The sequence below is a fragment of the Natator depressus genome, chromosome 26 (assembly GCF_965152275.1).
Source record: "Natator depressus isolate rNatDep1 chromosome 26, rNatDep2.hap1, whole genome shotgun sequence".
NCBI lineage: Eukaryota > Metazoa > Chordata > Testudines > Cheloniidae > Natator > Natator depressus.
The window spans coordinates 3,471,588-3,487,456 of record NC_134259.1 but is presented as its reverse complement, the minus strand read 5'-3'; the positions used below and the strand labels follow the sequence as shown (position 1 = coordinate 3,487,456).

Genomic DNA, 15,869 nt, shown 5'->3' with positions numbered 1-15,869 from the left:
CCAACACATTACAATGGAGAGAATTCAGTCCCCGTGGTCACAGCTAGTGCAGCAAAACAACTCATTTCAACAACGTTAGTGGTAGATAATGCTACTGTTCAGAGGGCTGTATGTTCCCATACTCCTATACTGAGCAGTCAGTGCAAATGCTTGTAGTTTCAATGTTCACAGAATTCTACATTTTAGCACTGATGTGGCTTATTGCATGGACATCTGCAGTGGGGGGCTGCAGTTACATAAGAGAGAAGGAATCGGCCATTTAAAATTAGACTGGATGATAAAAGTCTAGCCAGGGAAGGATAATCTGGATGACCCACTGGGATCTTTCCAACTCTCTTCCCCATGTTTCTGTGTATTTCAAGACTTTGGTGAGAGTTATTTCTGGTTGTTTATTTCTACAGAATGATGTCTTTAGGATATTATCTCCTTGCTGGATGTGAGTATGTGCAAAGTGGTGAGAGTTACTTGGAGGCCCCAAAGCATTTTGTGTGTGGTTCAGCACTTTCTCTAATGCCACGTACAATTTCTATGAATAAATACATTGTTTATGGTGTGTTAAACCTAGGTATGTGTGTACTCTGCTGGCAAGCAATATTCTGGCGCTTCCAAGCCAAATTGAGCTGCAGGGTGCTGTTAAAATAAGTCCTGATAGCCATGCAAATTTCTCCATATTTATCTTTATGGCTTGTAAGGGCCTCACTTCGCTGGATCTAATGCGAGTGGCACCCTCCAAAATAACTATTAAATGTATTGCTGAGAGATAAAAATATCAGATGAGGGAGTCATATCCCAGATAGCAGCATTTAAGTAATGAGTGCAGACTGGGATGGATGGGATCAGGAACCTGCAGAATTTTACATGTAGTGCTCAGATTAACCACTCTCGCCACACTGGCGGCAAACAAAAATGTCTGCAAAACCTTTGTCATTGAAATGGATTTGACAGGATGATACTGAAGCCAAATAAATATTTGCATTTTATAATTGTGTGTAATTTGAACAACTTGGATGGCTGAGAAATAATTATTATTATTTTTTAATAGGAACTGCAGCACAATTTGCACTAACTTCATATTCTCTGCTCAGTGAAACGTGGTCTGTGATGAATCTTTAGATCATCTGACAGCTTAGGTTTGGGCCCTGCATGAACAAATAAATGTCACCAATTTCTGTCCTCTAAAAGCCCAAGCGTGAGCCCGAGCCCTAAGATCTGTTTCTCCAGGGTTCTGCAAATTTCTCTCCAATGTTGACTCCCTTTTTATTTCATGTCCCACCCTCAACATTTTCCCCCCAACCAAGGAGGACTGAAAGAGGCTCATGCTGACAGCACTCAGTGTGTGCTTGGCACTTTACAGAGCTATTAAAAGACCCTGTCCCAAAGAACTTACAATCTTTGTAGATGTGACCCAACAAGGGGAAGGTAACGGACTTTGTGGAAGAGGAGGATGACTGCTATTGATACCTCAGATACGGATTATAAAATCTTATACTTCAGGCTGTAAACCAATCTCTTACATCAGAGACCAGAATGAGGCATACTGTGGGAAGTATATTATGCCATGTCTGCCTCCTGCGGGTTTTTACACACAAGTAAGTCTATAAATGCTACATTTAGTGCTCCAAATGAAAGCAAAGATGATTACTCTGGAAAAATCTCATTACAGTTGCTCCATTTTTAATATTTTTTTAATGTTTTCTTTATCACCATTGGTATCTTGCTACTGACTCAGGAGCTAAATGTAGCACTGGATAGATGGACCTAGGGCAGATCCAGACTGGCAATTCCCATGTTCCTAACTTGCAGATAATTGGGTTTGGTGTGTGCATCTTGATTGTTCCATTCAATTTTGTGTGTGTGTGTGTGTGTGTGTGAGAGAGAGAGAGAGAGAGAGAGAGAGAAATAATTCAGTTCTTGGAGAGCACGTGGCAAAGTTGGAAGGGATTTGAATGATGACCCAGTGGTGGCTTCATAAGCAGACAGGGATTTTGTTCCTCGCAGAGTGGGCAGTATGCAAGAGGCTTGGAAGTGGGAGTGAGATAAGGCGCATGTCCATGTCATACTTAGCACCCAGACAGAGCAGCGCACAGCTCCTGTCAGGCAAAAAAGGCACCCGATTCCTGCCTAATGATGAGATCCCAATGCAGCATGGTCTGGGAGTGCTGAAAGCTGTGCCCCATCTCCCTTATGGTAGCTTTTGTGATGCCCTAAGACCACCAGGTTTGCCTAGACTGTGTCTGCTTTAACTTGTGTTTTGCAACAGTCACCTGCACAACTGCCTGGAAAACAGGATGTTGAACCTGAATCAGAAAATATAGAGGCGGGGCAGTATGTATATGGGCTCTCAGGTCCGCCCACTTGAAATTCAGAGGAAGGAGGAACCCGTATCCGGGTTTCCAGTTTAGAAAATCTTTCTATCAAGTAACCGAATGCCATGGCAATGTGTCATCATAAAGTGTCACCCCATGGTGCACTGCCAGAGTCGTGCCCAGCAAGCACACTGATGTTAGATCCCTCTTTGTGTATTAGGGAGAAGGAGGTAAGCTGATTGTGTTGCTTTTTGTCTTTGCAATGGCAGGAGGCGCAAAGCCTGTGGTAGGATGCTTTTTACAAATTGTGAATCAAAAGGAAAAGCAGTAGAGGTTAATCCCCCAAAAGATCCAACAGTATCAGGGGGAGCGTTTTCCTGTAATATACCAGCTGCATTTGGTCATGTTGGCTATCCCACAGAAGCAGACACTTAAAGCTTAGGCTCCCTCCCACCACTTTCACAAATGATAGGGAAACACCTCTAGACAGTGAGTGTCAGATCAGGATAAAGCTCAGACCAACAAGGTATGAAGCCAGACAGCCACCTTCCTTAAGTAACAAGCAGCTGTTTTTCACAGCACCTTCTGTGTCTTGGAGGATCCAGAGCCTGTCTCGTGAAAGGAGATGATTTACATTCTCTCCATCTGCTAGGAGCCTAATTATAATGGGGAATCAAACTAAAAATGTTTCCACAACACTCATAACTTCACAATACTTTGTCCTCTTGTATTACTTTTCACATAATTCTTCTCAGCTCAGTGAGTTCCCACATGAGTCCCTCTCCACTCCAAATGAAAGCAAAGATGATTACTCTGGAAAAAATCTAATTACAGTTGCTCCATTTTTAATATTTTTTTAATGTTTTCTTTATCACCATTGGTATCTTGCTACTGCTACGGACTCAGGAGCTAAGATAGCTCTTCTAATTACTACTTAGTGCATCATTTTGTGTAAACCCTGACAGTCTTGAGAAGATGCAGAGTTAGCTGCATTTCAGGGGTGAGTAAAATGATCTCTAATCTGTATTAGCCTTCAGAAAGGCGCAATGATATTTTTGTTTGGAAAGTGAATTGATGTCTCCAATGGAAGCGGGCGGTAGATGTACAAAGTATCATCATATAATTAGTTTCATAGGGATATAGGTTTCTGTGCATGCACCGAGTCTTATCTACTGATGAAAAAGGGGCTCCTCTTGGATAGAACTGGTGTACAGAAGGGAGGTAAGGAAGAGTAGCTCATGTGTTTTCCACTGAAATGAAATATTAAAGATCACACTTTGTTAAGGTTCAATTTATAATTAGCTTATAAGAGGCTTAATACATGATTTAATGAGGATTAAATTATAAACACTTGATTAGAGTCCAGCAGCTAAATGGTTGCTTATAGTCATCTATAACATCTTCTACTGATGTGAGATCCCTCTTTGTGTATTAGGGAGAAGGAGGTGAGCTGATTGTGTTGCTTTTTGTCTTTGTAATGGCAGGAGGTGCAAAGCCTATGGTAGGATGGAAAACCTGTCTTCTTAAAGGAGACTCAAGGAGCTTGGTTTGTTTAGCCTAACCGAAAGAAGGCTGAGGGGAGATATGCTTGCTCTCTACAAATACATCAGAGGGATAAACACCAGAGAGGGAGAGGAATTATTTAAGCTCACTACCAATGTGGACACAAGAACAAATGGATATAAACTGGCCATCGGGAAGTTTAGACTTGAAATTAGACGAAAGTTTCTAACCATCAGAGGAGTGAAGTTCTGGAATAGCCTTCCAAGGGAAGCAGTGGGGGCAAAAGACCTATCTGGCTTCAAGATTAAACTCGATAAGTTTATAGAGGAGATGGTACGATGGTATAGCATGATTTTGGCAATTAATTGATCTTTAGGTATTCATGGTAAATAGGCCCAATGGCCTGTGATGGGATGGGATCTGAGTTACTACAGAGAATTCTTTCCTGGGTATCTGGCTGGTGAATCTTGCCCACATGCTCAGGGGTCAGCTGATCACCATATTTGGGGTCAGGAAGGAATTTTCCTCCAGGGCAGATTGGAAGAGGCCCTGGGGGTTTTCCACCTTCCTCTGTAGCATGGGGCACAGGTCGCTTGCTGGAGGATTCTCTGAACCTTGAAGTCTTTAAACCATGATTTGAGAACTTCAATAGCTCAGACATAGGTGAGAGGTTAATTGCAGGAGTGGTGGGTGAGATTCTCTGGCCTGCATTGTGCAGGAGGTCAGACTAGATGATCATAATGGTCCCTTCTGACCATCATATCTATGAGTATAGCCATTTAAAACACACTCATGTCTATAATATGCTTTAGCATCAATTAATTTATTAATGCTTTACAAATGGAACCATAATATTAAGTATGACCAAATTAAATCTGATTTCTGTTTTCTTTCAGTGGCCAGCTCCGCCCACTTCTTAAATCAAGTCTTTCTTTCAGTATTTACAGAGCTAAAATTTAAAGAGAACACAGGCAGGGTAACCAACACTGGTGCAAAATAATACATTTAAATCTGCCTTTGAAACCCAATTCTCTTCCTTTATGTTAAGATAATGCCTCATCTGAGCCATTTAATGCTTATTCCCCACACACACACACACACACACACACACTTTCTAGTTCGTAAATTTGTTGTGACTTTAAAATATTTTTAAATTAATGGACTGTTTGAATTACTTTCCCTGTTTAGAGCAACAGCAGTGTTAGTCTGTATTCGCAAAAGAAAAGGAGTACTTGTGGCACCTTAGAGACTAACCAATTTATTTGATCATAAGCTTTCGTGAGCTGAGCTGTAGCTCACGAAAGCTTATGCTCAAATAAATTGGTTAGTCTCTAAGGTGCCACAAGTACTCCTTTTCTTTTTCCCTGTTTAGATGATTGCAAGGCAAGGATATAAGACTCCTGTAATAACTTTCCCTGAGTGGGGTAATAGTTTTCTTTGGATCCCTTTCACAACACTAAAGTTCTAATTGCTCCTATTGGGCATGTGCTCTCCTGCGCATATCCAGACCCTCATTGTCCTAGGAAATCAGGGTAGCCAGGAATACCTGAAGTTTTATACTGACCCATTACAGTAATGGCTGTGTTGTTCATAGATGGTATTAATTCTGAAAAAGGAGCAGTGTGAGATGGTCCAAAAAGAAAAAAACAAGATAGGGAAATGTCTCCTGCATTCAACCTGTTTTCCTTTCTACTTTAGCCTAACTGTGAGGTGTAATGTGCTGTATATAAGTCTCTCAAGAGAAGTGGCTGAAGCCCCATCACTCAGATTTAAAATTGGACTAAAGGTGGCACTGGAAAATGTGCTGTGCGGATTGATCCTGCACTGGCTCATGGAAGACTAGTTGACCTAAGGGAAGGGTCTTTTCCATCTCCAGTTTCAAGGATTCTATAATGCTTATTGTGAAAACTAGAGAGCTCCAGGGTGTGGCAAGAATTTGGAATTCTGGAGTCTGATGGGGGTAATAAATGTATTTCACTCAGAGGAGTTTAAAAAAAAATAAAGTTTAATTCTCTCTCGTCATCCATGTCGCTGAGTGAAATTTAAGCTTGCAGTAATTTTAACATTGCAGTTTTCAATTGGAATTGACATTAATTAGTTTTGTGCTACTCGACATTCACAGGGACATTATTACAAAAGCAATTCCAGCAAAATCGTGTATATAATTATTATTTGTCTCCTGCTTTGCAGTTGTCACAGCTTCTCTCCCCTTTGGGATGTATTTCTTTCACAGGAAGTTCCTTTCTCTCGTGTGTGGTGCAGTAACCAGCAGCCACTGCACTGTGCCTTTTCACTGGAGCGTTACACTCCCGCAACCACACACCTGTCCTGCAAGATCTGTGTTCGGCAAGTCAAGGGCCATGAGCAGATCCTACAGATCCAGACATCTATTCTAGAGGTAACTTTTTTTCCATCTAGTTCTGTCACTAAGTTGCTGTGTAACATTAGAGACAACCCTGCCTCAGTTTACCCCATGTAAAATAGTGTTGCCTTTATATCTGTAGCCAGCATTTCCCCTCTGGAGAGCTGCTGCTTTTCAGCTCAGTGAAGGAGAGGTCTTTGATGCAGAGTTTGGGTATATTATAAAAGTAACTTGGTTTATTTACACACCCACACCAGTCATTGAACTGAGGTGGTCAACAATAAGTAATACCACCACACAACGATAGTTTACTGTGCCAATGATAGATTGGCCTGAAGTAAGTAGGTATTCAAAGGGGAAGAGGTAAGGCACATTGTGTTGTGCAGATGAATGCAATGAGGCATGGACAGATTTAAGTGTTTTAGCCACAAGGCTATCTTTTCCTCCCCCTCTAGATGAGGTTAGCTGTTGCAGGATTGTGGCTTTATCATGTGGATTCAGTGCTGGATTTTTATTTTGGGCATTCAAAGTCTTACAGATCATCATGTTCAGGGCTAACAGGTATTTTTTAAAAACACCTGATAGATGCTGTGTCTCGATTTGCATTAATGTTCAACAAGAGTTTGTTTGTGATCAGCATTGAAAAGGACCTGTCCTGAATAATCAGGCTTCTCCTATGAAGCCTTGTGATATGTATAATACATAGTCTTAGTGCTGGATTTCAGAGAAAGAATATGAATTGTGGAAGAGGTTATCAATATTAGACAGAGAATGTTGAAACTTTCAAGGATATGAGAACAGCGGTTTCTTACAAGTACAGAGCAACAATTTACACATTGTGATGAATGCATTGGAGTGGGACTCTGAGTTCAGTTCCTAGCTCTGCTACAGCACAGACTCCTTGCATGGGAAAGTCACTTAATCTCTTTGTACCCTCAGTTTCCCACCTATAAAATAGGGCTAATGGAGGCATTTTCTGTCATGTCAATTTACATTGTAAGCTCTTCAGGCCACTGGACTGTGTCTGTACAGCATCTAGCATAATGGAGCACACAGATAATAAATAGGAGTAATTTTTTCATATCTCCCTTGTATGCTATTGGGGATTTTTCTTGCGTCTCTGTTTCCCCCTGCATGACTCAGTCCAACAGTATTGTGATTGCCCTAATTTCAGATCAATTATTTACCACCACTTATTTGCCATAACTTCTTGCAGATTTCTGTCATCTATTTTTCCTCAGTTAAATGTTGCAGTGGTGGTTTTTTTTTTTTGAGGAGGACTAGCTGTCCATAAACCCCAGGTACATGTTAGACTAAGAAAACTTGCCATATTTAGAATGTTCTCTATCTCCAAAGGTGATGGAAGGATGAGGCTAATTTGACTGGGGGGACTGAACTTCTCATTGCTTTACAATTCCCACAGCAGTGGCTTATCTCAGAAGTGCAGGGTATGAAAATCCACCTTTTCTGATTGTTTAAATTAAACATGCAGAAGAACAGTAATGTATCTACAACATTCCTATTACTTTGCATGGATGCTTCATAAATATTAAATTATAGTGATGATACTAGTATCTTCATATAGTATTTATGCATCCAGTAGGGCCTCAATTTGGATGTCTACAAAACCAGACAGTCCCTGACCTGTACAGTTTAAAGTCTCCAACTGAAAAGATATGAAGATGGCAGAGGGAAGAGGACACCCTGTTGAAATGTGAATTAAGTCAGAAAAACTAGTATAGTTGTATTTGCATTTGTAAAACAGAGGCAATATGATCTGGAAATAACAGACTTTATAATATGCAGTATAGTTGTAGCTGTGTCAGGCCCAGGATATTAGAGAGACGAGGTAATATCTTTTATTGAACTGACTTCTGAGCCACACAGAGCTCTTCTTTAGTTCTGGGAAAGAAACTCCCAGCATCACAAGAAAATGTAAGTTGGAACAGATTGTTTAGTTAGCAAGAGACCATTCAAGGTAGAGTGGCCTGTTAACACCTCTGCTGTCATAGGACAAAGAGGAGATTAGTGGGTTACAGATTGTTGTACTAAGCCAGAGTGTGTCTGCTCAATCCATCATTTTTGGTGTCTAGCACAGAAATGAATTTAAGTTCGCAGGTTTCCTATGAGGACTGGTAGGTCAGATATAGAGTGATCACTTTATGAAAAGCGTTCACTCATGGGTGATTGTCTGATTTCACCCACATAATTGGTATTGGGGCAATCATTGCACTGGATGAGGTATACCACATGTGAGGGGCAGGGTTGGTCATTGTAGCAGTGGACTTACATATGCATCTGTTGTTCTGTCAGGGTCTGGTGCCACTTTGTAGTGCTGACAGCATCAACTTGATCTCCAGATCAAGCTGGGCTCTCTCTGCCTCCAAACCAAATATCATCACTAGTGATAATGCAACCTGCAATCAAAACAAATTGGATGTCGTCAGAGGTGGACTACAATCTATAAAATGGGATAATAGCAATGATGTACCTCAAAGGGGTGCTAGACAGCATACGTGTACTATAAAAGGACCTTAGATACCAACTGACCTATTAACAGTTTTGTTTTTATCTTTTGTGTAGAATGAGAGAGAAACCATCACTTTGTTTGCACGTGAGGACAGCAACTTCCCTGCACAAACTGGTCCAAAAGCCTTCAAAATCCCATACTCCATTAGACAGAGAATATGTGCGACATTTGACACACCTAATGCTAAAGGCAAAGACTGGCAGATGTTAGCACAGAAAAACAGCATCAACAGGTAATGAAAGGCGAACATTTATATACACAATAGGAATAATCTGCTGCTGTGATTTTTTTTTCCCTGTTTGCTTGTATAAAAGATATTCAAATAATTACTATAGTTTAACTGGAGGAGAAAACGGTTGCTGTTTTGGGCCAATCCTGCATGATGTTAAAGGAAGTCTGACCTTCCAAGTTATCTATGTTCTGGAACATCTTCTCCAACACATACACATGGTGTCTTAGCAGAATAGGCAATTGCAGAAGGCAGAGAGATTTCTACATTGCTGTATGATACAAAGATAGGCTATGATATGTCCCCTAGGGTTTGACACACACTGAAAAAATTGTTTGGCCTCTTCTCTCCACAGACTATTTTGAATTGGAATGCGAAGAAAAAATTACATTAACTGATGCTTTTTTAACCTGACAAACGTATGTTTAAAAAAATTCCCCATCTGTGCTACCACTAGTACAGCATTATTAAACGTGAGAGAACTAGGGCGGGGAAATATCAAAATTTATGCTGCTTGCTTGTTTAGTCCAAGTGGAAAAGTCACAGTCTTACTTTCTGCTTCTCATGAAAATAGTACAGGAGAATATTTAAATATGACCAAATAACTTGTTTACATTGGTCTAATAAAAGCAAAATTTAAGAAAGCTAGTGAGAAGCAGGATGGTTAAGACCCTGGAGTGGGACTCCAGCAATCTGGGCTCAGTTACTAGTTCTGCCACCTATGCTCTTAGTAAGTCACTTATTAGCCTCCCATTTTACAAATGAGGACTTGAGAGATTATTTTCTTGGCTTCACTATATCCATGTGAGGAATCAGGTACTACATTGCGGGGGGGGAGGGGGCTCAGACAAATGCGGTTTGCTCTAAGATACACCTTCCCTGTAGTTAGGAACAGGAAATAAAGCCTATGCCCAAATAATTTTGTTAGTCTCTAAGGTGCCACAAGGACTAGACTTTATCTGATGAAGAGTGTTTTAGCCTACAAATGCTTGACAGTGTATGGTAACTCTTGACTTTTTAGTGGAAAGTCTTTGCAGAATTTGTTTTTATAAAGCCTAAATCTTAGATCTAAACCACCCAATAGTTCACCTAACTTTGCAGCACTCTGTATAGCTGACATTCAGGGTAGTCCTTGTGCTAATTCCCACCTTGCCCCCCAATCTAGGTGAAGCTCACATTCCCATTTTCAATACTTACAGCGTAGAGCTGGTTTTCATTTAAACTGCTCCTACTTGGAAAATACTTCTCAGCTTGGTTTTTTATTTATAAAACCTTTTAGACATCTCCCTTGCTCCAACAGTGGGTTGTTCCTCATATTTCTTTGTTATAGAGTTGGTACTCACAAAAGGAGGAGCTTGTTGCTTATGAGCTTTTACTAAGGAAGGGATGATTTAGAGTGTGCACATGGTATTATATGCCTGCATTTGCTTCAGAAATACACTTGGGTCAATGCATTAGTGACCACTGTAGCTGAGTGTCATGTTCATCCTCTTTTGTGCAGGGTGCTTAGCCCATTTATAGCTGGCTGACTAGCTAAAAAAAACCCATAAATATTAAATGCAAGTTATCCATTAAACAAACAGTGGCTTGGAGAACATGCTGGTTCATTCACAGTGGGTGCTTGAGTCACTTTTTAGTAGAGTCACAATGAAGAGAGGCATTTTGTCAGGATCAGTTGAGTAAATAAAGATTGAGAAATCAAAGAAATTAATACATTGGGGTTTTTATAAGACATTAACCTTTCTAGGAGAGAGTAGATAGACAGACACACACAGACACACACACACACACACCAGTTAATGCTGTGGCTTTTAGACAATATTTTCTTCCACTTATCAAGAACACTGTAATAACCAGCTTATTAATGTTGTTTGTATTACCATAGGAGCCCCAGATATGGACCATGACTCCCTTGTGCTATACAAACATGGAACAAAAGGATGATCCCTGCCCCAGAGAGCTTTAAGTTAGTTACCTTGGGTGTCTAGCCATAGTAGAAAATGAGAAGTCAGCAGAATTAACCTATTTAATGAGTGGAGCACTGCTGCACAGATTGAGATCATTGTGATAAAGTAGTCTTCCTGGCAAAACAAATTCACCCTTCCATTCAGAGTAGCCACTGAACACTTGTGCAGAGAAACGCAAACCAGCCTTCAACAGGGTGAGAAAATGTCTACGTTGGCACTGCTGTGTGTTCCATTCAGTGCCCAGAAGCAGGCATAATCCAGTGAGTGCAAGTGGTGTGAACTAGGAGACGCTGCTCACTCAGCACAGGACTTGCCAGCCTAGGCCAAAGCAGTGACTCACTTACTCTAGTAGCTTTCCCCAACAGTTACTACTGCCAACTGCTTCAGTGCAATAAACCTCATGGACAAATATAGAACAACCTGCCCATGAGGAAAATTCCTTCCTAACCTCCATCAGTTAGTGTTTCTCTTATGGCATGAGGATTTATTGCCCTTCTACTTTTTTTTTTTAAATGTAAAGTCCGCTAAACTCTTGACCTCCCTGGTATCTTGTTGCAGTGATTAACAGGTATTTCTGACTATTGGTGGCTCACATGACTTCTTCCCCTGATCCCAGTTTCTAAGGCAACTTGTATTGTTCATTGTTTGTATTAGGATAGCATCCAGAGGCTCCAAGCAAGATCTTATTGTGCTAGGGGCTGTACAGACACATTGTAAGTAGACAAAGAATGAAAGTATCTTTGCACAACATACTTTATGATCTGTATCTCTGAAATAAAACCTTCGTTCAGGCCTGAAACTTCCATTCTCGTACTTCATAATTAACTAAAGCACCACACTCAGCAGCAAACCTACAAGTGGCTCAGTGCACTGCTTTCTCACATTATCCTTTGTAGGATCTAGCCCTAAGTAAAACACCAACAAAGTCAGGTCAGACTGAGCTCCTTACCGGATTATTCTTCACGGGTTTCTAAAGTCATGAAACCAGGTAAGACTGAACCATCATGCACTTAGTGAAGGAGAAAAGTATGATTCATTGGGTTCTTAGGGACTGCAGAGCTGTATTCACCAAAGTCACATATTGTACAAGCAGGATTCATGTTAAACTAAACCAGGCGTCACTTCTGGAGAAAATTCAGAAACAAGCTGTGTGAGAGACCAGAGGCTGCTCTGCAGTTTTTTAGATACCACAGAGTCGATTCAGTCTGGTTTTCAGATGAAAACTTGACTGAATCAAGTGCAGTTTTTGTCTCTCCAATTACTTGCTTTTGGGCACATAAGTGGCTTTCATTAAATGAAACCAGTGCAATATGGAAGACATTAATGTTTTTCATGGTACCAAGGGGGAATTGAAAACATTACAACTTAGTGCCTCCTCAAAAAGTATTTGTTTCCTGTTCATTAGAGACTATTTGATAGTTTCTCTCAGGTAGTCTGTGCTATAAAAAACAAATCTACATATATTCATTTGACTTTGAGACTAGAATAATAATCCATGGGGTGGGATGGAAACTCATTTAAAATTAGCATCCGAAGAATAGGCTAGAGGAAATAAGGATGCACTGGCAGAGCATGGTAGATGATCTTCCCTTAGGAGCAGTCGTTGTCCTTCTGTGAAGTGTATGATGTCAGTGTCTATTATTGGGAATTTGAAAGCACAGGGGTTGCTAATGAAACACACTGTTTTAATCAACAGTGCTTCTCCATAAAACAAGCTCCCATTCAAATTTTTGCTGTTTTTAAACTAGTTTTCTATTAATGTCAGCCAATCACTTGAAGCAACCGAGCTCCCAGTTTGAGCACAGGTTAGGATCTCAAATTGGAATAGCTGACCCTACCTTACTGAGAAATGGCATGTCTTTCCAACTCCAGTTTGCCTCTGGTTTGTTTTTTTTAACTAGTCCATGCACAATAAATCATAGGAAGGGACCTTGAGAGGTCATAGAATCATAGAATATCAGGGTTGGAAGGGACCCCAGAAGGTCATCTAGTCCAACCCCCTGCTCGAAGCAGGACCAATTCCCAGTTAAATCATCCCAGCCAGGGCTTTGTCAAGCCTGACCTTAAAAACCTCTAAGGAAGGAGATTCTACCACCTCCCTAGGTAACGCATTCCAGTGTTTCACCACCCTCTTAGTGAAAAAGTTTTTCCTAATATCCAATCTAAACCTCCCCCATTGCAACTTGAGACCATTACTCCTCGTTCTGTCATCTGCTACCATTGAGAACAGTCTAGAGCCATCCTCTTTGGAACCCCCTTTCAGGTAGTTGAAAGCAGCTATCAAATCCCCCCTCATTCTTCTCTTCTGCAGACTAAACAATCCCAGCTCCCTCAGCCTCTCCTCATAAGTCATGTGCTCTAGACCCCTAATCATTTTTGTTGCCCTTCGCTGGACTCTCTCCAATTTATCCACATCCTTCTTGTAGTGTGGGGCCCAAAACTGGACACAGTACTCCAGATGAGGCCTCACCAGTGTCGAATAGAGGGGAACGATCACATCCCTCGATCTGCTGGCTATGCCCCTACTTATACATCCCAAAATGCCATTGGCCTTCTTGGCAACAAGGGCACACTGTTGACTCATATCCAGCTTCTCGTCCACTGTCACCCCTAGGTCCTTTTCCGCAGAACTGCTGCCTAGCCATTCGGTCCCTAGTCTGTAGCGGTGCATTGGATTCTTCCATCCTAAGTGCAGGACCCTGCACTTATCCTTATTGAACCTCATCAGATTTCTTTTGGCCCAATCCTCCAATTTGTCTAGGTCCTTCTGTATCCTATCCCTCCCCTCCAGCGTATCTACCACTCCTCCCAGTTTAGTATCATCTGCAAATTTGCTGAGAGTGCAATCCACACCATCCTCCAGATCATTTATGAAGATATTGAACAAAACCGGCCCCAGGACCGACCCCTGGGGCACTCCACTTGACACCGGCTGCCAACTAGACATGGAGCCATTTATCACTACCCGTTGAGCCCGACAATCTAGCCAGCTTTCTACCCACCTTATAGTGCATTCATCCAGCCCATACTTCTTTAACTTGCTGACAAGAATACTGTGGGAGACCGTGTCAAAAGCTTTGCTAAAGTCAAGAAACAATACATCCACTGCTTTCCCTTCATCCACAGAACCAGTAATCTCATCATAAAAGGCGATTAGATTAGTCAGGCATGACCTTCCCTTGGTGAATCCATGCTGACTGTTCCTGATCACTTTCCTCTCATGTAAGTGCTTCAGGATTGATTCTTTGAGGACCTGCTCCATGATTTTTCCAGGGACTGAGGTGAGGCTGACCGGCCTGTAGTTCCCAGGATCCTCCTCCTTCCCTTTTTTAAAGATTGGCACTACATTAGCCTTTTTCCAGTCATCCGGGACTTCCCCCGTTCGCCACAAGTTTTCAAAGATAATGGCCAAGGGCTCTGCAATCACAGCCGCCAATTCCTTCAGCAAGGAAGGACTGGTCATCGAGTCCAGTCCCCTGCCTCATGGCAGAGGGAAGTATTATCTAGACCACTCCTGACCAGTGCTTGTTTAACCTGCTCTTAAAAATATCCAATGATGGAGATTCCACAACCTCCCTGGGCAATTTATTCCAGTGCTAAATCTCCCTTGCTGCAATTTAAGCCCATTGCTTCTTGTCCTATCCTCAGGGGTTAAGAGCACCAATTTTTCTCCCTCCTCTTTGTAACAGTTTTCAAGTATGTAAAAGGTTGTTACAATGTCCCGTCCCCCCAGTCTTCTCTTTTCCAGACTAAACAAACCCAAATTTTTTCAATCTTCCCTCACAGGTCATGTTTTCTAGACCTTAATCATTTTTTCAGTCTTCTCTGGATTTTCTCCACATCCTCCCAGAACTGGACACACTACCCCAGTTGAGGCTTGAGTAGAGCAGAAGAATTACTTCTCAGGTCTTGCATATAACACTCCTGCCAATACATCCCAGAATGGTGTCTGTCTCTTTGAAATGACTAGCACACTGCAATTTACATGGAGATATATTTTTGGAACAAACAAATACATGGGGCTTCACTTTGTTTTTTCTTTTGCATGATTTTTACTACTACTGGAAAGAGTGATTCCAGCATTGGCAGCAGACAGAACACAGCATTTACCTGAGCCATAGTTATTATTCCAGTCTACAATACACCAATGGCACACCAGCATAGCAACAAGCATGAACAAGGTCACTGTACACTACTTTAACTGCAAGGGTATTTTTGCTAACTTTTTTTTCCCTACTGAATGCATCCGATGAAGTGAGCTGTAGCTCACGAAAGCTTATGCTCAAATTTGTTAGTCTGTATTCGCAAAAAGAACAGGAGTACTTGTGGCACCTTAGAGACTAACACAGCTGCTACTCTGAAACTCTACATTGTGCATCAAAGCCCTGATGCTAACATTCATTGTGTACACCTGCCTTTTATACAACAACTTGTCTGCAGGCAGTGATCTGGCAATTTTAAAGTACAGCCACTCGTTCACATACACACAAATGCGGACTTTCCGTCTTTCCAAGGCAGTGACTCTCAGAACCCAGGGTTAAATGGAAACTCTGTGGTAGCAGTAAGGTGGGGAAGAGAGCAGGAGAGACTATCATACCAAGATGGGGTGTCAGAGAGAGACACACAAAGTTGTTTTTTTAATATATAAAAAAAGTTAGTATCTTACTCAGCAAGTAGCATAGTGACTTCATTGGAACTACTCATCAAGCCAGGTATTATTCTAGATGAGTAACAATCTGGCTTTAACTCTGAGATGGATATTAATCTACACCTGACAATGTACAGAAGTCACTTAATATAAAAAAATCCCTATAGTGAAGTAGAATTAGTCATCTCTGTCTATACACACACAGTTCACTATTCCTGTATAACATTCTGCCATTTAAAAAAGCGTTGTACATACTGCAAACAAAAAAACCTGTGAAAAGAAGTGGGGTTTGCCTGTTCTTTTTCTACCCCTGTGCAATGTTCC

General features: G+C 41.3%; 1 protein-coding gene across 4 annotated transcripts in view; it reads left to right on the top strand.

Moving 5' to 3' along the window:
- The window catches only part of UNC5D (unc-5 netrin receptor D), a 289,819-nt gene that overhangs the window by 266,239 nt on the left and 7,711 nt on the right, over positions 1-15,869 (top strand). For all 4 annotated transcript variants that reach the window (XM_074940275.1, XM_074940272.1, XM_074940271.1 and 1 more), the window contains 2 exons: positions 6,043-6,207; positions 8,755-8,933. In XM_074940275.1, the coding sequence (XP_074796376.1) occupies positions 6,043-6,207; positions 8,755-8,933 (344 nt within the window). The remainder of the gene's footprint in view (positions 1-6,042; positions 6,208-8,754; positions 8,934-15,869) is intronic.